The 23,302-nt window shown below is 43.9% G+C and overlaps 1 protein-coding gene across 2 annotated transcripts; it reads left to right on the top strand.

Annotated features, from left to right (window-relative positions):
- The first annotated feature begins 38 nt into the window (after positions 1-38).
- LOC126542205 (mitochondrial mRNA pseudouridine synthase RPUSD3-like) lies at positions 39-22,299 on the top strand. 2 transcript variants are annotated; one of them, XM_050189161.3, is made up of 8 exons: positions 49-455; positions 536-601; positions 1,124-1,259; positions 2,325-2,432; positions 5,970-6,057; positions 13,354-13,486; positions 17,546-17,691; positions 21,047-22,299. In XM_050189161.3, exons 1-8 carry the CDS (start codon positions 236-238, stop codon positions 21,254-21,256), a joined length of 1,107 nt encoding a protein of 368 aa, XP_050045118.1. In that variant the 5' UTR covers positions 49-235; the 3' UTR covers positions 21,257-22,299. The 2 variants fall into 2 exon arrangements, with proteins under 2 accessions (XP_054933047.2, XP_050045118.1); XM_055077072.2 differs by lacking the exons at positions 17,546-17,691; positions 21,047-22,299 and adding an exon at positions 15,030-15,300 and having other exon boundaries at positions 39-455.
- Positions 22,300-23,302: the final 1,003 nt, after the last annotated feature.

Raw genomic sequence — 23,302 nt, 5'->3', positions numbered from 1 at the left:
GCAACTCTATGGCACAGACAAGCCAAGGACATGCCAGGACACGCTGTGACGCATAGACTAGCCACCATAGCATAGACGGCATAGAGTAATGATGGGTAGCATGGGAAGCACGTGCTCAATGTTTTTGGTTAATTGTGCCAGCCCACGTCTTGTATCATGTGCTAATTCTAGTCCTGCAAGAGGATCTACGTAAAATAAGAAGTACCCGTTGTTACCATCGTTACCATTTTGTGCGATGAAGCGCTTGTGCGTCCTTGCACTGCGTTCATGTCGCCTAAGCAGCCTGAACTTGTTTAGGCAGCTCTGTGCAGAAGCAAACCCAGCTTCTGAAGGTCTACCACGTTCAAGCCGTGAAGATTCTGAAAATAAAAAGCACGTGTACCGCAATTTGTATCCGTGGAAGTCGAAGGGCGAGTTTGTGCGGGACTTGGCGGGCAGTATATTTTATAATCAAGGCAAGTATCCAGCCTGCGCTGTTCGACACCAGTATGCCATGCTTTCTTCTAAACGCGACCATCTTTTGTCTCCAATACAGATGGGCTTATTGCGCTCAGCAAACCATACGGGGTTCCCCTGAGTTTCAATTTCCACAAGGGAGGAAGTAAGTGTTGCACGCCTTAAAATTTTCGCTATGGTTTCAGAACTACATGCTGCAGCCATGGATATCAGTTTCTCGTGCTCATGGCTATTAAACCATAAGTTCTTCCCATTTGTGCTTGCTCTATCTTCAATAATAGAACAACGCGATCCTCCTCCTGTGTGTCGGTTTTTCAGCGGCTCAGCCGAGTGTCTCTGCAGAGACGTACTTAAGTTGATCGGATAACAATGCGGATAGCAAAAAATTAGTCTTTGCATGACGTTAACGGTTTCCTTTAAGTTTACCGTTTGTCTCTTTACTCGAAAGCTTCAACGTTCGTTCTAGGTATGTGCTTTTAGCATTTATTCTAAGCACTCCTTTTTTTTGCAGTGCAAGTTGGACTATATGGTTTATTATATGCATGCAGGTAGTTCTGCCTGCTCTGCTATATGCGCCATGCACAATCGTCATAGTTTGCAAGATGTCCTTGAGCAAGTCATTTTTTTCTCTCTTGGTGCCTGTGTGAACTTTCTTATCGTTTTTCAGGATCCCAAAGTATGCTCAAGCAACGCCTTCACGTCTCGGGCTTCGGCGAGTCTCCTTATAGTCTAGAAGACGCCATAGAAGGCTTGGCGGTTCACTTGAATGTCGACCAAATTATTATCATCAAATCAGCTGAAAGGTACTTTAATGCCTAGCATTACATGTGCACTCACTCTAATGCCGATCATATCTTCACAGACAAATTAGCCTAATTATTAAAGCTGTACCTAAATACCTATCTCAGTATGAGCCATGATATAGTTTTTTCTTACAACACGAGACTAGAGTGAAGAGTTTAATTATGCTGCCGTGTTAACGACCAGCTTACCACTATCACTTTCCATCGGTGTCTTGTTTTTCTTTCCCCATTTCCCAACACAGAGCAGCAGCAGGTTAGAGTGCAGAAGCTCAGGCCGATCTTTCTGTTTTGTTTTTTAATGAATAAAATCTTTTCGACCTTGAACACATGCATATATGGGAAAAAAAGTCGGTCAGAAGAGACTGACAATTTCCACAATTCTTTTTTCTGTTAGTTATTTTTACCTTGATAGCTGTTGTGGACTTTCCCTTGCTTGAAATGATGATGTCACTTGCTGGCCTTAACCATAGTAGGCAGGAAGAAAAGGGGGTAAAATAATCAAGAAAAATTAAGGGAAAGAAAAAAAGGGGGTGGTGGTGTATAGTTGCTTGGAGGGAACAATTAGGGGTACTGCTGTTTGTTCTTCCAAGAAGTAGGGGTGACAAAAACGGAAAATGATCTACACATGTAAGCAGGCATCTTCATTATGGTATGCCTAGTTTTCCCAGAAAAGGTTTAAGAAAAGTTTTAATAACAAAAACAAAGAAATTCGGGTAAAATCTGAGTTTTAACATGATGTGACCAACTAAGACTGAAAGTGGGAAATGAAATCAAAGGAACTACGTATCCTGTTGAAAGCTGAGGTAGAAAAATATAGAATGACCAAATAAATACCAAACAGTAAAATTTAAGGCAGTGTGATAAATTAGTAAAGCACAACTTGTAAGAAAGAGCTGCCTGTGTAAACTTGTGAATTGCTCAAAGCTGGTGCAGTTTTTTTTTTTATTTTCTTCTGGTGCAGTGCTTCAAGCCTGAATTGGTGGTATGGGCGGATGAAACAAATAAACTGTACAATAAATTTTACGTTCGTGCTGATGCTAACTTAGCAATTCACCCTCTTCTTAGGTATGCTAGTGGTGTCACCATTCTGGCATCCAACGAGCGAGCTGCACAAAGTGTTCAGAAAGCTGTGTTGCGAGCAAAACCAATGCAGATACCGTACACTACTGCTTGGTGAGTTTTACAGTTTGCAATTGGTATATTGTGATTCAAGTTAGCCCTGGTTCAACAAAACTTGCAATGCAGTAAACATTCTTTACCTAATTTTACCTCACTACTGAAAATGATTTCAGGTTTGCCTAACTGGCTCTCCAGGGCAGCCACATAATATTTAGGACAACTACTTTGATGACTGTGCTCATACTGAGTATACATTGTTTTGGTGGACTCAAGAAACTTACATTTTTGGGCATGATAAATACTTGCTTATGTTTGCTGAACAGTTGTTTGGGAAACGGGGAAAATGTTCTTGCTGCTAAGACGTATGACCTTTCTTATCAGCTGCTCTAGCAACTTGTCACTTCTGGTGGTGATGCTGGCATTGTGCCCTTTTGTGGTCAAGTGGTAAAACACTGAAAGGAGGAATAGCACTGAAATAGAATTATTTAGTTATCCTATCTTTCGTACAGTGGGCGTTATTTATTACTATCCCAAATCTTATGCCTTGTGTGGTACTTGTTCTGCATCATTTATTTTGTCGTGCCTTCCGTGCATTCTGCAGGGGGCTACATATTCGCTCGCTATCCGGTCGCGGTAAGATAGACTTCCTCGATTTATCGCGCGGCCATCGGCATATTCTATTGGTATAATTCAGCTGGCTAAGTTGGTGTATAAGAGGCGCAGTAAATGCCTTTGTGATGGTCTGCACTACTGTGTTGTCATTCGTTTGTCCCAAGAGCACACTGAGACCACACAAGATATCTGCAATGACACATTACAAAATTTAGCAGCACGGTTGTTATCCAATGGCATGAAAAATGAGATTAAAACTAGGGCAATTATTTTTTTAGAAAAAACAAAAACAAAAGAAATTGATCAACATAAAGATATTGTTTTAAACAGTCATAACATTGAAGTTGTTGACCATATTAAGTGCCTAAGCATGGTGTTTTTTCCCGCTGTGTCCTGGGATATAGTCGCATAAATATTCTAATCCGAAAGATCTGCATAACAGGAATAGTTGGTCGCCACAAACACCTTCTTTCGACATAACAGAAATCACTTATAATTCCTTGTGTTATTCACATGTAACCTAATGTTTACTCATCTGGGATACTGCAACATTTTCTAACTTGAAGAAGATACATATAGCGCAAAAACGGTTCCTTCGGTATGCTTATAGTAATATTAATTTTGGGACATCAACTGCTGATTTCTTTAGAACTGCTTGTGTCAGTAGGATACACCAGTTTTACCACTATTGATTAAGGGCATGATTTAAACTCTAAATAAAGAAAATATGATGTATCTGTTAACGATATTGTATTTAAAAAAAGAAGGGCAGAGTTGTGAGATGAGGAAAGGTGAAATGTTGAAAGTACCAACCGTGCATTTAAATTCAGGAATGCAAAGCCTGTGCTATGTGTTACCATGCTCTTTGAGCTACAAATCTGTGAATATTTATTTGTTTACCTGTGCTTCAAGCAAATTATGCTTAAATTTTGTGAATGCCTCATCATAATGTAGTTACACAGAAATTCTTCAGCATTAAGTTATTATACTGGTTACTTTGAAAATTTTATTTTGATGTAATCTGTATTCATGTCCTTGTGCTGCGCTGAATCCTTGTATTGGGGCCTGCAGGCTCTGGCAGATAAAAGTTGCATGGCAGCTTTTATCTGCCACACCTCTGCCTGCTTATTTAAACAACCAAAACTAAAGTGATTGATTTATATTTATGTTGATGTAGACCTGTTCCCATACTTGCATACAAAGCAGACATGGAACTGTCCTGTTGTGACAGGGACAGGTGTTCATCCTGTGACACTGTGTCATACCCGCCGTGGTGGCTTAGCGGCTATGGTGTTGCGCTTCTAAGCATGAGGTCGCAGGATCAAATCCTGGCTGTGGCAGCCATGTTTTGATGGGGGCGAAATGCAAAAATGCTCATGTCCCGTGCATTGGGGGCACGTTAGAGATCCCCTGGTGGTCAAAATTCATCTGGAGTCCCCCACTATGGCGCACCTTATAAACAAAGCTTGGTTTTGACGCGTAAAATCCTAGAATTCAATTCAATTCGACAATGTGTCATGTGGCTCACAGCACAGCTAAGAAAGAAGCCTTCTCTCCAGCTTTATAAAAAATACTTGACGTAATACGTTTGAAATAACCTAATAGATGTGAATTATTTACAATACTATGAGCCAGACAAGAACAATGCAAAAGCGGGAGCCAATGTTTCAACAAGTGGACTTGCCTTTTTCGAAAAGACAAGTCCACTTGTCGAAATGTTGGCTCCCACTGTTACCTTGTTCTCGTTTTGCTCATCATCTAATTTCCATCTCCCGCCTTCCCTGTGTTTTCCTTGCAATACTGTATCATATGTGATGAAATAAATATATTTTTACATTTGTGTGCCAAGGTTACTCTGCACCAGTTGTGGGGCTCTCCTCCCGTACTCCTGGGACAAAGGAACGACAACACAGTAGTGCAAACAATCACAAGGGCATTTATTGCACCTTTCATAGATCAATGCCTGCTAGCCGAGTTGCTATCCCCAAAACATGCCGATGGGCACGCAACAAATCTAGAAGTCCGACTCACCGCGACCGCATAGCGAGCGAATATGTTCGCCCCATGCTGGATCCCAACGCCTGGTCGTTCGCGTGTACGGTCACGCGAATGGTGGCGCATTCCAAGGCGGCCACGCGAGACGGTCTCGCAGAAGCATGGGTCGGCGCACGCGTGGCATGGCACGTCCGTCCCGCTCGCAGTCCCGAATCCAAGAGACAGCGCCTTGTCTTTCCCGCACCCAAGTAACCCCGCCGCAGCGCAACACTAGCGCCATCTCTCGCACTGCGCTTCAACCACTCCGACCGCCGCGGGCGCCAGGCCATGCGGCGGGCGAAGCCGCCCTGCAGGAGACAAGCTATGCGGGAAAACTAGATCTCAGGGAAGGCGTCACGCATCCCCACACAGTATGTTACTTGTCTTTAAACTCCACCTGCATTGTCACTTGAAACCTCCCCTCTGGTTATGGTCCTGCTGTTCCCTACAGAATTTGGCAGTGAAACAACAAAGGGTACTCAAATATTCTCACTGTAACAGTAACAAATATATGCCTCCTAGTGGTAATTTATTCAAGCAAAGCTTTCTATGCCTTCTTTGCCGGGGTTTGGTGCATCTGCATGGTCAGTTTCTCATCAAGTAAAGTGGACGTGCAATTTACTCTTGCACTATCTCTAGGATTGGCTCCCTTTACTCGGCAGGCCAACCCTGGACGCAGTGTCATAGCAAACTAGGCCAACCTCTTAGACAGCGTAAAGTGCGGTCACGTGATGTGGTTCTCCTCGTCCTGCCGTTTTGCGTCTGGCAGGCATGTACTAATCGCTATGTTGCAAAACACTGTTCAGAAGCTAATCACTTGTGTAGCACTTAATTGACCACTTCACGTAGATTCCAATGTGTGCCGGCTTCAAAGGTTCAAAGATTCCAAAGGTTGTCGGCTCCTGCTCTGTGGTGCTGCTACTGTCCTTTTTTTTTTAATTTTAGGATAATTGCAAAAGGCTACCCGGTGCGTGATGAAGTCAAGGAAAAAGTTGCCATAAAGCTTGTACCTGTGAATGAATCAGAAAAACGTGTAAGTGCACTTTCCAATTTCAGTAATGGCAGATGGCATAGAGGATGCCTTCATGTTTGCGCTCACCTATGCAGCTGAAATGGGGAAGTGAGCAAACTGGTGATTGCAAGTTTCCTATGCTGGGTTAAAGTAACACTTAGATGCTCACAAAGCAAAAATTTGTTACATACTTGGGGCTACAGAGCACTCTTTAGTAATAAACATTCGCTGCAGGAATGTTTGCAATAAGTTGAGTACTTAGATAATTAGATTTATTTGAATGAAATAGTTGCAGTATTGTTGCCACCAAATCCTCTATGATAGCTTTCCTTATCAGTGCTCAACATCTATTTTTGGTGTTTTTATTTTGTGGTTTACTGCAAGTGCTTGCCACTTGCAATGGCATCCCTCAATCGGTGCTGCGTAATGCTTCCCCACACAACAAAAAATTTGTTCTGCGGCTGCTGCAATGAAGGGACAGATGCTACGATTTGGTGCAGCCTTCACTATTTGCAGTGTGAGGCATGTGCTTCACAATCATTTCATGCAGCTGCCTTGCAGTGGCTTGCTGTGGCTTGCTGTGGCTGAACTTAAGATCTCCAACTCTCCATATGAAAATAACTGGTGAGCACATGTGTTCATTCCTAACTGGTACAGTCGTTAGCCGGAAAAACTACGTACTAACTGCCTGGTGCTCCTGTGACAACTCAGCGCAGCTTGCACTGCCATTGTGAATGTGCTTGCATTTACTTATTCAATTGCTACTGTGTGATGGAGTAGTGGAATTACGAGACTTAAAACAAAAGTGACAGATGAGGTCACCTTGACCAGTGGAGTAGACTGATGCTTATGTTGGGGAACACATGTGCTGGTTTTCTTTCCATCTTTTTTCTTTCTTTATGGGCTCCCGGTAATACGCTACACCACAATATTCAGCAGTTATTATTACAGCTCTGTGGCTTACATGCAACCTTCTGGCCTGCTACACAATGTGCTTGTTTATTCAGAAGGTTAAGGAAATCAGAGTTCAATTTAAAACTACTAGTCTAACAGTATTATCATCTAACTTGACCTGCAATGCTGATCTTCACGTCTTCATTCAAGGTGCAGCATTTAGGTGTTGCTGAATATAGTACATGTGTGGAAGCTTTTTTTCGTCAGTGTGTATGACAAATAGCTGCAGAGTCAATTATAAGAAACTGTGAGGCAGTTTATATCAACAAAAAGATACTGTGCTTGAAACATTGAACCATTCAATGCTTAAAACTCACATAAAAATCGTCACTCTTGGCGTTTTGTCCGAGACTCATTTGAATGCTGTATGTGCCTGTTTTATCCACAGGAAATATTCTAGCAGAATCCATTTGATGATTGTCGACATTAACAGGTTGCACACAAGTCCTCAGGGTGTCTACCAAGTGGTAAAACCGGGAAAACTGGAAATTCTCAGGGATATTGAGTAGTCTGGAAATACTCAGAGAAAACTCAGGGAATTTGTGATTCTATCAGGGAAAATCAGCTGTAATTTTATTGAAAGGGGACGAAAGTCGCCGTAATGCTGGCACAAGTAACAGAGAGGAATCGTAACAAGTCGTCTTTGACGCTGTGTCGTTGTCTGGAGGAGTTGCCTGTGTACAGTCAAGGACCAACTTTCCGGACGCCCGATAATTCGAACGGCTTCGCGGCACCAGCACCTACCCATAGAGTCAACGTATGAGAACGTCTCTGAAAACGTTTTTGAAATTTCGGACGCAAGAACCGTTCGCCGTCTGATTTTCCGGACTTTTTGCTGTGACCGCAGGTGTGAAACGGCATTAATCGAAGCCACCACCGCTGTCGTTTTGATTACCTCACCCCCTTGAACCGGCGCTCTCACACGCAGATATGCTGGAATCCGTAGCCACCACTGCGGCAATGCTAGGCCTAGCTGCTTCGACGTTCGTTATGGGCTTCCTGCAATGGTCAGGCGGCGTGGCGATTGGCTCAGCCGTCAGCGCCACCGTGCCAGTTGCGTGAAACACCGAGGCGGCCACTGCTGCGGAGGCGTGCTTTTGCGGTGCTCATTCGAAACCTGTCGGACGTTCTAAGTTGCGGTTTTAAAGCAATTGAAAACATCGAGGCCCATTTTGGGCCACCGACGCTTGAGAAAGGACGTCAAATTTATGACTACAACCATGTATATCGTGTCAAAGAAGTAAACAGCACGGACATCACAGCGATGTGCTTAAATTAAATTATGGTGTTTTAGGTGCCAAAACCACGATCTGATTGGGAGGCACGCCGTTGTGGGGGACTCTGGAATGATTTGGACCACCTGGGGTTCTTTAACATAGGCCTAAATCTAATTACACGAGTGTTTTGGTATTTCGACCCCATCGAAATTAGGCTGCCATGGCCGGGATTTGATCCTGCGACCTCGTGCTTAGCAGGCCAACACCATAGTCACAAAGCAACCACCGCAGGTCGCGAAGTATTTGTCACAACAAAGCAAGCATGCGTACGACTTCGAACTCAAAGTGAGTTAACAAATCATTATTTTATGCGACTTAAGTGAGCAAATACGGCCGTGGATGTCTTTAACTGTCATTTGTCGCTTCATTACTTGGAGCAGGCCTTGCACCTCACAGTTGTAGAGGTTTTGGCAAATTGGCAAGTAAGTGCTTTTTTCTCTATTGACAAAGTGCCTCGAGCATATTCTGGTATTGTCGTTCGAGCTCGAATGTGAGAGGGCATTACCGCTGAAGCTTCATAGAGAGCAATCAGCTGGGACTAAACAACGTGAAGACTGAATATGCGCCAGCGTGCGCGAGAGAAATGCTAATTTTCGGATACTCGACCTGTGCTTCAGTGTACTCCAACCTTAGTTCTGTTCTGAGTGCGAGAAAACATCGGCTCGAATGAGCGTGGTTCTGGCATTTGCGTCTTGATCTTGGCGTAGGAAGAAGCACAGTGCGTACAAAGCTCCAGCACGGAGCGCTTACGAAAGCTAGATTTGACACGTAACAACCACTGCGCGTTTGTTTTGGAGCAAGATGAGCTAAACAACCATCTAAACAGATTTACAACAGTGGGAATCAGTTCACGGATTTTTATGCAGTTGATGCTTTATTGTGTGTTTTTATGCATGCTGCTGCTGATTCTTTTTTATTTCTGTTTTATTGTTTTTGCATTGACGTCTTGGTTCGTTTAGCAGAAATTTGCAAGACCGACACGAACCCCGACGATCCACTTCAGCCGCCGGGTTGCTTCCCCCGGTTTTGAAGGGAAGCGGTACAATTTGATGCTGACACCCCCTTCGCGGTTGTGAAAATCCTTAACGCAGGAGTGTCTGCGCTTGTTCTTTTTCTTCACATTTCTCACGATGGAGCTACCAAGAGGCCGCGGTGAATCCATTGGAAAATTAGAAAAGCAGGCTTTCGGCGCATCTGAGCGCTCCACGGACAATGGTGAAATGACGGTGAGGGCCTACCCGTGGGTGCTCACCGCCGCTGCTAGGTGGCGCGACATGTACAGACAAACTTCATTGCAGGGTGCCCATTAAGCTTCTTGCCGTTGGGTGCCGTGTTTTTCATTGAAAGAATTCGCCGCTGTCAGCAATAGCATAGACTCCACCTTTGTGGTCCTTGCGTTTGGCTTTGAAGCTCGAAAGCACGGCATGTTCCCAAAATCAGCTTTGCTTCGATTCAAAAATGTTACACAGTGAAGCATAAGTGTGGGAATAGGCAATTGTCACAGGACACAGTATGTATTTCTTAATTATACACGCGTGCACCCGCCACCTCCTGTCACAGTATGAGCACCGATATATTTAATAAGTGTACTGGAAGGCCTTCGGAGCTGTTTCGGATGTGCCTGCGGCGACTTGAGCTCTTAAGGGCAGTAAACGATGTGCACCATTTTTTCGAACTGCTCGATTTTCAGACGTTTTGGCGGCCTCTAAAGAGTCCGAAAAATTGGATGTTGACTGTACAACTAATGAAGAGGATGCTACAAGTGGTCTGTGGGGCAAACGCGCGATGGAAGGAGGACGAGAACACAAAGGACCTACGCATTGAGGAATGATCAGGCAGGGAAGTGTGCCGCCACTACTTTGAAGGAGCTTGAGCTCAAAACAAGTAGTGTTGGCTGACGCTGAGATGCAGGTGTTCCTCATCAAAACCAAAACAAACTCTAAAGCAGTGAAACACAACACTGAGGTGTTGTGCGTGGGCTGAGAGTTTGTCAGGACAGTTGAGGTTGATTTACCAGCTGTTGCAAGAAAATCTCACTTGTGACAAAGTTCGGGCCTCATACCAATGAGCTTGCCATCAGTTGATAGAAATAGCTCATATTTGAAAATATTTGCTTCTGTATGCATCTCCTTTTTATTCGTATTTGAGAATGTTCGACTCGATTTGCAATGGGTTTTATGACTTTTTTCAAAGATATTTTATTCGCTGTGCATTTTACTAGCCCCTCCCTTCTGTTTTCTTTTGGAACAAAATAAATGCTACTCCATACTATTCAAGCTGGATTAAGTCGTTTTTTCTAATTTTTTAGCGTGATTGCTAGATTGTGACAGCAAAGTTCTGGGTCACTCAGGTTATTTCGTTAAGGCACTCAGGGAGAAACTGGAGAACTCAGGGAATTTGGAAATGTCAACTATGTAGACACCCTGCTCCTTGAAAAACTATTGAAATTGAAAGGTATGTTTTTCAGGGCCCTTGAAAGTCCTGGAATTCTTTTTTTTTCCCTAGAAAACCCAGGAATTCCTTGAGTAATGCAGTTTAAAATCGATTCTATGAGCAGCTTTCTATAGTCGATCAGTGTGGACCCAGAAAACTTCCCATTTTGGAAACAAGGGTACAGTCTAACCCACCTATAACCATAGGTCAGCAAAATGACCGGAACTCACTTAGACTTACTCTAAAAATTTTACTTAGCCGGGCTCTTTCGGGCTCAGACTCACCGGAATTCTACTCAGCCAGGCTCACTTGAACTCAAACTCACCATACTTCTACTCAGCTGGGTTTACTTGGACTCAAGCTCACCAAAATTATACTCAGCCAGCTCACTTGGACTCGGACTCGCCATAGTTCTACTCAGGCAGGTTCACTTGGCCTGGCTCTCATTCGTCCAGGCTTTCTCATGAATTGAACACATCAAGTAATGTAAGACTTTCATAGTAGACTAAATATAGCCACATGCAGAGGCATTACAAGCATAAAAACATTTATGAGAATGCAGGCACAGGAGTCTTAAACACATAGGAAAGATCTTTATTTCATGTGTGTCACAATGCCTTACTCGGCTGGTGGTGAACACGCATGCATATGTGCCCAGATGTTGTGCGCTTCGCAGCAAACCACCCCCACGTCTCTTTGAAATGTGCCTCCAATATTTCAAGGAGGCGCGAATTCTAAGAAAACTAGAAGCAGAGGAGATATACTGGGAGGGAGGGTTGAAGCATTGTGACAATCTATTGTCCGGACTTAGAGGCAGCAACTTGCATTGTCACTGCTGCGATAAAGACACATGTAAAGCTGTCCCCTTGCACGCTTTCTGCAAAGGGACGAGAAGAGGGAGTTGCAAGTGCGACATGAAATTGGACAACAATATGAACAGTGGCTGCATATTCCTGTGCTCTATCTTTCTATCCTTTTTTCTCTTTTTATAGGCTCGTGCAATGCACGCTGCACGCCACATTGGCATTGCTGCCGTTATCGCGACTTTAGTGATGTTTTAATTTTTGGGTTGGCAAAATAAGCAGAACTCACTAAGACTCACTCACAAAGTATATCTGTTTTTGCTCAGGGCTAACTCGGACGAAGACACACTAAAATTTTATTCACCTGGGCTCACACAGTCTCAGACTCATAGTTAGTTCTGTCTGAGTCTGAGTGAGTTGAGTGAGTGAGCTTGTTGACCTAGGCTTATAACAACATCGGTTTAAACAGTATATCCCATATAACAATGAGCAGCCTCCCCTCTGAACATTTGTGTGTGTGTTATATAGTAAAATAAACTGCTACAATGCTCCCATGCCTCATTGTTGGTTTCGTGGGGAAACAGAAGCAAGTAGCACTGCGGCACTATCATTGACATGGGGCCAGACTGTCCGTGCTGGCCTTCAATGAACCTCTTTGATGCCAACTTGGGCAGCTAGGTACGTGCCACTCGGAATGTACCACTCTACAATGACGAAAAAGGTCCCCTAAATTTCTCCAATGCTGAGCGGAATTGAACCCACATCACAAGGGTTCCTCCTGGACAGCCACCAGATACATTAGCAGGCTGAACCACAAATGCACTTTCTATGTGCCACTCTTCAATGAAGCACTTGCCAACTTGAGTCACTGAGTGCCACTGAGTGTGTGACAAGCGAGGGAACAATTCTCTGCATTTGCATGCACTGGCATGCCCCTATTCCTGTCTCGGAGGCCACATGCGGACTTCTCGGCTGTGCTACTAGATGATGCAGCGTGTCCAGAAAGAAGTGCGAGAGAGGAGCCCGGTTGCCACATGATGCATTTCTCACATGATGCATTTCTCACAGTGGCGCGCCGTGCAAGAGGAGGCCACTTGCAGGTTTTGTAGCAGCAGCACCTGATGGCATCGAGTGTTCCTAGGGAAGCGCGAAAGGGGACCCCCCTGCAGTACACGATTCATACATAACTCGTTTCGACAGCGGCAGTACAGTGCATCGCTATGTTGATTTGATGCTAATGCATTACTGTCAACATTCATCATGAGATGGGTTCTGCTGAATTTTGCTTTCTTCATCTGCTTTCATCTGTCCAGCACCACAAGTGGTACTTGCAGCCATAGTTGACTACCACTATTTGTTATGGGGTAAGGGTTAAGGGCATTAACTCACCAAAGTGTTTGTGATGAACTCCAGCCTGTTATTTCTTTGTTGGCCTGGTACTTCCCGTTGCATATTTTCTTCATTTGCTACCTTTATTGAACATTAAATAAATCGAGCAGAAGGCAATACCTCTTTTACAGCTTTAGTGTGTTGTCAACAACATGTGACTTATGTGCATATGTTAAAATGTTGCCATGCATAAGCAGTAAAGTTGCCAGTCATTGCTCGTGTGTGTTATCTCCTTTTTGCCCCGTCGAGAAGTGCGGTTTCTTTTTCCTTTTCTTTTAATATTTCATAAGCATTAGTACTGCTATAAATTTGCTGTTAAAGATGGCACCACTGTGTCTGTGTATATTTAGTTGGTTATTGGTCGTGATGCGGTGCAAGATCTCCATGCAGCTTGTTCAACTTTCTTTGCATGATCTAGCCTTAAGATGGTAAAATGCAAGACTTCAATTCTTTTCTTGCAGGTGGAAGTGTTGCGCGAGTTCAGCAAAACTGCTTCAAAGACAAGGTTGGTGAAGACTGTTCTTGTGGAGTGCAAGACATTGAGCAAAAACACCAGCATGGCTATGTGCCTGCTTCAAGTGGCTGCATCAAACGGTACGAGAATTGTGCATGCCCTTCTGACCATCTAACTTTTGCATTTGCGACTGGGAAAAGTGGGGGCTGCTGCCAATGGCGGCTGTTGTAAATTAAAATGTGAAGCAAACCTTTGTTGGTAGCGGTGTGAAGCCACTCATTGCAGTGGTTAGCACTGAAGGCATTACACTGAGGTGGAAACATATGTCCCTAATGGTTGTGACCTTCAAGGAGCACTGACACAACATTCTGTGCGCTCTGTTTTCTGCGATTAATCAGTAGCTGTTGACCCTGTAATCAGGCTAAAGAAACTTGTTTGCCCCAGCGTGCAACGATTGTTTAGTTACGTGTTCATATGTCACGACCAGTCGCGGTTTCAATTTCGAAGAACACTTTGTGCCCAATGACGTAAAAGGCGTGCTTGTAAATAGCGATAATCACATGAGCGAGCAGACTTGTTAGGTGTGCTAGCACACCGGCTATCGTGCCATCTGTGCTCCTGTTTCGTCTGCTAGTTAGGTGGGAGACCTGTCCATTGCTGTCGCCATTGTAATGCTTCGTTGGACAGAACCTCCACTATGCAGTATGACCGTGGCAATAGAGAGCTTTAGCCACATTTTATTGTGTCCCCACACTTCTTACCGTTTGTGGTTCACTGGGTAACTGGAGAGAACTATAGCAGAAACAATGCTGCTAGGGGCAGCTGCTGATGCAGTGTATTGGGGGCGAGGACTTATGGAGTTGCCATCTGTCGGAAGCGCCTCTCTTGTGTAGTATGAGGGATCACGTGGCGCGCTCCTCATAGGTTTCGCTTACGGCGCTCAATAAAAATACCACGCGGTAGCCCTCCTGGACATTTACGTAAGTACTCTCAAAGCAAGGGAAGTTTTTGACTGTCCATATAATAATCTTGGGCAAACTGAAAGCACAGAATCGTTTACAGACGTTATCTCATTACCGAATGTGTACAGCGAACGCCACTGCGTGCGGTCACCGCGATGGAGTCTCCCGAACCGGCTTCTAACGTGAAAGGTAGGCAAACGTTCAGAGTAAACTATGCGAAATATGTTCTTATAGTGGGCTGTCTGTATAACCAAGCGGAGCATAACAGAATGAAGCCTCAATGCAGCGATCGCACGTGTTCGCAGCGACCGACTGCGCGTCTGCATGCATATCTGCGCACAATGTTTTGCTTTCTCTGTGAGCGCATTTTCGTGCCGCGAGCTTTAGGCCACAGCATATGAGCATTTGACAGTACACTAGCAACCATTGTTGCGTGGACGCTATCAAAACTATTCAGAAATAATTTCGCTATAGAGACTTCGACGCCTACGGTGACTGTGATGTGCTGTCGCGACGATTCAATATTTTTGTGTCTTCTAAATTCTTGGACCTTTCAATATTATTTCTCAAGTTGCGTCGCACTGTATGTTTATCGGTCTTCTCAGCGTGCGATTTCCCTCTGCTTCTTTTTCGTAATCCAGTGCATTTATTCATAAGACAAACATGACCATATGCCATGCTTTTTTTTAATGCGCTTCTTACCGCTCCCTTTCCATTCCAGTGAACTTGCCAGCATCTAGCATCAACAAATTCATAGACCAAACCGTCACATTAGCCGGGCAGCGGGTGCGAGCGAGCGTCTCAGTGCACGTTTTCTGCTACTCTTCGAACATCGCAGTCCCGGCGCTGTTGCAGAAATCTTCCTCGTGCCTGTGCTTATTGCATACCTGAGTCGTAGCTGATGGCTGACTGCCGCTTCTAAGTTTCCCGAGCAAAGCTTCACGCAGCTTCTTGTCCTGCGGCTACATGTGAATAAAGCTAATACCGGGCTCCATTGCATACGTCTGGCACTGTGGCGCCGAGCAGTAGCCTATCATGCTGTACGCCTCCAAAGGCAGCCACTACCTATCATAGTACTTTCAAATGTTGTCAAGCAGACACCCTAGGCAGTAAAGCCTCACCGCTTAATCAGAACCGCAGCGCAGCTGGGACCTAAAACTTTCGTTTTCAGCTTGCTTCGGCGCTTACGAAGCAGCCGACGCGGCTGCTGTGTCCACGTGATCCCTCATGCCATGTCACGCCGACGGTGGCGCCAGCTTTTCCAGTGGTGGAGCTCGCCCCCAATAATCTGAGAGCGCACAAAACTAATATTGGAACTTACATATTCTACCTAACTGGCTGATGTAAAGCCATAATCTATAAAGCAACATAATCGTTAACAAAGCCCAATTTTTTAATTTTCCTTTGGCAATAAAGATTTGAATGCATTCTGGTTGTGCAAATTGTCACGAGATGTTGCTACTAGCATTACTACTCTAAAGCGGCTTTATGGTACTGCCGGCCACAGCACCGGTAACTTAGTAATCTGTAAATGGTAAGTAGTTTGGGGCATTGTCTCGGGATCTCCTTGAGAGTGGCTTTCAATATCAAGAGATAAAAGCCTAGCCTATGGTAACACAGAGATGACTCGCCATATCACTGGCTTTGATTGGCTTAGCTTCAGGCAGCATGTGCTCTAAGATGTGTAGCTCATGACTTAAAACATGACTTAAACACACATTGATGTATACATACACGCACAAATGCATCACAATGCTAAATTGTAACATATATATTGGTGCAAAATAAACAATGTAAAGGCATGCTTCTGGTATTCTACATGTCTCAGTACGATTGCAAAACACTTAAAGGGACACTAAAGAAAAACTATTAAGTAAACATGGGCTGTGAAAATACCATTCCATAGACCTGGCAGCACTTGTTTTTGTGCCAAGCAAGTTCTTAGTTTAAGAGAAAATTGCACCTGGAGGATGTGCATACCTCTAGCACAATTCAAATCGCTCGCCCCTGAGCGGGGAGTCATGACATTGCGTAAGCCGTCACTACCCTTTCCTACCATCGATGAGTAAGTTGGCAGCCCGACAGCCAGCGCTACGGTTTCTTGCGCAAAACGCATAACCGAGGCCAGAAACTGAGCTAAAACAGAGCTGATAGTGCGAAAGAGAATCGGAAAGCGTGCTCCAAATCATAAACACGATCTTCGACACGTATCGTCACGGGCCTCATTCTCTGCTACTTGCAGTTTGTGTGTGTGTTTCATGAGCCAGCACAATCAGCGCAGCACTACGTGATAACAAATCTACTGAAACACAAAAGCGCGGGCGGTGTAGAGTCGAGGGAAAACAAAACCTTTCGCCCGCAACATAGTCAAGAGTAATATCAATCAAAAAGTTGTTTTTTCTAAGAATCGAACAGAAGTATGCAAGTAGCCTTTCTTTTCGTCTTATAATGCAACTCAATTATCTTTTTATGAGTGACAGAATTATAATGAGGATTCGCTACATCATTGGGCTTGTACTAGCCATCGGGCTAGTCGTAGCATTTACCTTAATTTCTCTGTTATGAAAGCTCTGTTCTCGATAATATTCATGCCTTACATATTTGCGAGCATTAATCTATCAGTTTAGCTTGACTGAGTATTTGCCATTAGTGTCCCTTTAAAGACACATATGTGGAACGCATGAACAATTCTGAACATTTCCGCTCTTTTTGCTTGTGGAAGCTTGCGCCTCAAGACGATTGAAACGTTCATTGATGTTCACGAATGTACAAATGTGTAAGGATGCTCCTATGCATCTTTTGGACTCCTATACGCACCCTTGGCGATCAGCCGTGACCACGTGCAGGCTAGAGAAACCTTGGAATTTCAGTTTTTATTTTTTATTTCTAAGCTGCAGTGCAGCACCTGGTACAGCGTTGTTTCACAACTTGTCATGGATCCGTTGTGAGAAAACAGCGCATTATTGGCTCCGTGGACTGTGCTGGACAGGATCACTAGAGGAAGCATTAGGTGGAGGGCCTTCAAAACAATCAAGAAATGCTGTGACCACTCTAGTTGCACAGAGTTGGACTATTGTGAACCACATGTTATTTGCATAGGTCTTTGTGATTACTATCATTGTCCCTGCAGCACTCACCAGCATATGCTGCAGCAGTCATCTAGTTTGGTTCAGAAATCAAATAGCCCTTTCTTTTTTGCAGGGCTTCTGTGATGTAATTGTCTCTTTTTTCATGCAGTGCACAAGAGCCTTTTGCGCGCATATGTGGCTAACCTGGCATCTTGTGTGATGGGTGACTTGAGCCCCAATGCTTGCCTCACCAAGTACCATCAGGGCCGACCCTTGGTGCTGTCTCCTATGGCAGCTGCTTCTGCCAAACCGCAGGTGGGCTTTGCAGCCATCTAAACACTGATAGCTCTTATGACTCCTTTCCCAATTCAAAACAATTTGCAGCATAGAATGATGTTGGGTGACTGTGTTAAAGTTAGCTTTAATAAGTAACTTCAGATTGGTGTGCAGGCTCAGTGGTGTCATTGGGCTTTCATAGCTTAATCACAAGTTCACTCCCAGGTCACCACAGGCTTACTACAAAATTTGGGGGGCTTGGATTAGATTACATACTGCACTATTTATGGCTGTACTGTGTACTGTACTGTACAGAGCAGCCGCCAAACCATGTTAACCTGCTCCCATGGAGCCAGACTAGATGGCACAGTTCTGTTTCACTTCTGGCTTTGAAAGGCCCGCTGGAGTGTATGATCGAGGCACTTTCAAAGGTCCCTGTGTTGATGGGTGGTGAGTGCGGCTACTCTCTCATAGAATGTTAACTAGTATTTATGTCAGATTAAAGCTGAATCAGGAAAGGTCAAGTGCAGGCCACATATCTATAAAGCTGCACATAAAGGGAAAATTCTTGTGTCATATGCAGCCCCCCCCCCCCCCCTTGCTTCAATTCCTTGACTTTCCAGTGGGGGCTTTATGACCGAAAATATGTTAATGTCCTGTGAAAGCATTAAAGGAGTGTTTTTGAGAAGAATGTGGGTGCATTTGTGAATTCCATGTGCACGAGGAGCATATGAAAACACTCCCATCAAACTTATGCAACAGAATTACAACTCACATTCTATTGAAGCATAGTTCAAGACTAAAGAGACCGAAATGACTGGTTGGCAAGGTGTATTTACCAGCAAAAAACAGCATTTCCAGTTTCTGCGGCACTATAGTATAGGTCTTGTGTACCCTCCACACCGTTTCCACATACCAGGCTGCACCACAAATTTTATGAATGTGTCAGTGGCATTGAACTTGCAAGCACTTCAAGTATAACAAAAATTGAAATTTTTTTTCAGTTTGTTTCTAACCATAGAGAGTCTCCAGTATATGTATAAAAATTTTCAAGTGAGAATGTTTGGCAGTTTGCTTACAGCAGCAATTCTAAAATTGAATACCCTGCTCAAAGGAACGTTTTAAAGGATTTGACGGTATTAAGCCAATTTCCTACAAAGTCATCAGTGCATCTACAACTTTGAATTTTCTGAATTATATTCTTATTCAATGCTTAATTTACTCCTGTTAAGCTTGATCTTGATAGGTCTAGTAGTTTAGAAACTGCAAACATTTTAGTTCGCCAGCAAGCTTAGAGAAGTAACTAAATTAGCACAAATTTGTTAATATCCTACGGTGCCTCTGAGACAACCTCAGCATGTTCCTTGTACCGTGAAACCTTGTTAAACCGTAGTTGGCCGGAGCTCGGAAAAAGTATGTACTAAAAGGTAGTACTGCTTAACCGAAATAGTATGAGATCGCCCACACACCTGTCAAAAACAGAACTCGGAGAGAGTGTGTTGAAAGGGGAAAAGACATGTTATTTCCGTTTGATGCCGCGGCGGCCTAGCATAGACGACAGCAGCTTCAAGCTTGCTGAAGCTGTGAGCTAGCTTTTCAGCCAGCCCCCTCTTCTCGGCAAAGACTCGCATGGCAGATTCCTCGTCAGCATTGCATATTCTCCGTGCACAGGTGTGGTGGCGTTGCAGAAGTCGCGGGACACCTTTTAATTGTGGGGTGCTGTTCTCATCACGATGATTGCATTCATGAGGCTGACGTAACGCGCAGCTTCTGCCACTGTCGGGCCTGAATCACCAGTGCTGTCACTTTCCGTGTCGTCCTTATCACATTTGCTAGGCGACACTTCGGCAACAACAGAGGCAAACGATGGCGAAAAGTCGGAGCTCGTAGCCGACATCTCTTCGCGGTTGCAGCAGCGCTGCCAAGCAACTTCTTCACATTCCAAATGCCGCACACCGTAGTCAACAGTAGACCCATGTCGCATGCCAGCGCCGACTTTTCGCGTCACGTTCGACAGTACGAACGATGTCTAATTTTTCTTCTATGCTAAGCACCCGGCAGCTCTTTTATCCGAGTTTCGGCATGACGCTCGCTTGCACGGTTCTCGCTTGCACGACGCCACAATGCCATAGTATAAAGAACCAACTGACAACGCTCTCTGGCACGGCGGTTAAATGATCTTGATGTTGATGTGGCTTCACGTGCAAATGCACAGGGCGCTTGGAGGTCGTTGTGCTGATCTCTGAGGCTTGTTGTTCTGCCGGGCCGCCTGATGGAGACAATGCACTGCCGTGTTTGCACTACGAATAGTGCAAACACTATGTGTTAACCGATATGTACATAATAGGCTGGTACGGTTTATGCGGATACAAAACACATTATCTTCAATCGCTGCTGAGTCGGGGATTTGACTTTACTACTTTTAAAACGAAACTACTGTTTAAGCGGGTACGGTTTAACGAGGTTTTACTGTTTAACAAACTTTATTGTTGCCAAGTTTGATGGTCCCAATAGTTCTGACACGACACACTGTTGAATACACCCTAGAGCTTCAAAGCACAGTTAAACTTAACTTTGCTAATTTTCTGCTGCATATCTAAATGCCCACCACTTTTCTACTTTAGTCCACACATGACCTTTAACCCACCGTGTCTCCTCCAAATTTCATTGCTCTAACTCAATACTAGGGGTGTGCGAATATTTGAAACTTTTAAATAACGAATCGAACAGTGTCGTATTGAATAGTCACTGTTCTTAAATGTGAATATTTTTAGAATATTTCAGAACATCAACTGCACCCACTTAAACACACAATCAGAGCAAGAGTATGATAAATTTTCACCCCCACTGGCATAGTATAGACATGCAACACGAAAACTTGTGTAATAGAACAATCATCACTTAGGTAGCCATACTTCACAGGCTATACACCGATCATTTGAGCTCTCTGAAGAGTCCTGTGCATGCAAAGAAACTATTTGTTGACTCCTAGAGCTCCATTTGTGCTTTTAATAAACGACACTTCATAACACACTGTGTAATGGCAGAAGCTTTCTAGCATTAAGAATACTAGGATGTGAACATTGCTTTATAATAATTGTGACAGTGGCTGTTCATTATTTGAAAACTATTCAAAATCTATTTGATATTTGATTCGCTTTGTGCACTATTCAATTCTTATTCTATTCGAGCTCAAAAATCACAATTCGCACATCCCTACTAAATACATCTCCTTTGACATTTGAAGTGGACATCTCTCGATAGCATCTACTTGCAATAACAGCTTCAGTGCAAAAGCTTTTAGCACTTGCTAAAGAGGCTTTCTTGTAGTCCTTGCTTAGGGGCTTTCTCAGCAGAAAGAGCCCTCACTAAAGAGACTTTCTTTCAACAACAGCCTCTTCCAGATGCAGTCTGCAAGCAGCTGGGAATCTCCAACACCCAGCAGCAAATGGTGCCTGCCATGGTGCACTACCGAAGCCTACTGCTGCCTTGGTACCACGGAAGAGACCAGCATTTGCTTTTGACTGACCCCACACTACCCAGACACTTCAGCTGGACCCTTGAGACACTTGGTCTTCTGCCTGACTTGTGCCCAAAGAAATGACTCTTTCGTGTGGACTCTGCTGCTATCTGATTGTGCTACCGTCTAAGCACAACATGTTGGCCAACCTACGAGATGTAGAAGGAACTTGAAATGGCCAACTTACGAAATGAAATTGCCTGATGTCGACTTTGTACTTAGAAAGCAGTAAAAGTAGTTATAAGTTAGAGAATATTGTGGTGCATACAGGAGAACTAACAGGTTATTTTTTAGCCCCTTGATTGCCGTTGCTTTATTGCATCTTGGTCTTGAACACATTTTATGCTGTATACAAGCTGCTTATTTGTTAGTGAATTGGTCCGAGTCAAAATTTAATATAGTTTATAATTATTTTTCTTAAATGTCGAAGTGCAGATTGACTTGCCATGGTTGCTTTGCTATAGAACTGCTGGGAAGAACCAACAGAGCACCGAGACATGGGCTCAATCTGTCGTCAGAAATTCTATGTGCTTAGCCGACCTTTCATAGCACAATGGCTCCACAATATTGTTTTTTGCACAAGTTGCTTCTGGAGAGGCAAAGAGGAGCAAAGGGATGTATAAATGTGGGTCTCATACCCCTGTCGCACAGGGCAAACTGAAGTGCACTTCAGTGTGCTGAGTGTCATATTGGCACCGTGGTGCTACTTGAAAAGAAAATTGTTATTTCAGATTGGTGGTGACTGGGAGCCAAAAGGCAAAGCATTTATTTGTTAACTTGGAAATGTATGCACAAAAACAATTGGTCATCGTTAGAAACAGAATTTACAATCAACTGAAGTGCAATTGAAGTAATTCATTGCAACCTCAATAACAAGAATAATCATCACGAGCCAAGACAACAAGACTCGACCAGTACCAGTCCAAACGACATGTTCTGCTAGGGTGACCTAGAAATTCTAGGTCACTCTAGTTCTGCCAAACAACTGCGCAGTCATTATCTGGAGTGGCCGTAAACAGCCCGAGAGTAATAGTACTTGCTTGGTGTTTTTATTTTCTTGCAGTGTGGTACATTTCATTACCTTGCGTAACGTTAGCAATATATAAAAAAAATGTGATTACAAATTACAGCTGACTCTGCTTTCAATATCACCTTACTTATTATTTACTCATTGCTAACGAGGCTACACACTTCGCCGCAGCGAAGTGTGTTCATCAAACACACTCGCCGACGATTGTGCCCTGCAGTGAGTGTCACTAAGCGTTCCTGTGTGGCAGCCTGCAAATAACACTAGCGGCGAAGTGCACTTGCTCAAAGTACACTTAATTTTGCCCGTGTGACAGGGGTACTATATAAGATTTATCTCTGGGGTGTGAGGGCAATTGTTGATATGAATCCTCTGAATTAGGGACACTCTAAAACAATACATATTCATCAGGATAGTTGTGGCATCAGGATTGTGAAAGTGGCACGGAGGGCACTGTGAACATAATGTAGCAAATTGCTTAAAGAGACACTAACGGCAAATATTGAGTCAAGCTAAAGTGATATATTAGTGCTTTAGAATCTCTAAGGCATCAATATTATTGCAAACAGAGCCTTAGTAAGAGAGAAATTGAAGTAATTGCAGGACATGATCAGAGACTCCCCCAGGACATTCAAGTACCTGCCTGATGACGAAGGCGTTCCTCATTTAAATTCCGTCACTAGTGTGTGACTGCCAGTGAGTGGGTGCCAGTAAGCGTGAATGGAAGTGACTGTGAACGCAAGCGAGTGTTAGCAAGTATGAGTGGGGCATGAGGAGGAACGTGAGCAAGTACGTAGCTTGCGAAAATATTGTTGAGTGAGCATCAGCGTGTTACGCTGAGCTGTGACCGTATATCAGGGCCATTCCATCACAACAGGGTGTTTGGGCATTGCTGTGAAAAAGTCTATTCACTATCATTTCCGTGATACTGAGACTTTGGATTGTGATGCAGTCTCTAGGAATGTGTGCAAAATTGAGAAAAAGGGAAAGCTGTGGTGTTGACTTTGGTGTCAATTACTTGTTCAACTTTTGCTGAAGGCAAGGAACTGCTTGGAAATGTGTCACAGATGTACGTGTGTAAGAACAGTTACAAATAGCTTTCA

The sequence above is a fragment of the Dermacentor andersoni genome, chromosome 2, assembly GCF_023375885.2.
Source record: "Dermacentor andersoni chromosome 2, qqDerAnde1_hic_scaffold, whole genome shotgun sequence".
Lineage (NCBI taxonomy): Eukaryota > Metazoa > Arthropoda > Arachnida > Ixodida > Ixodidae > Dermacentor > Dermacentor andersoni.
This window is presented reverse-complemented; position numbering and strand designations above follow the sequence as displayed.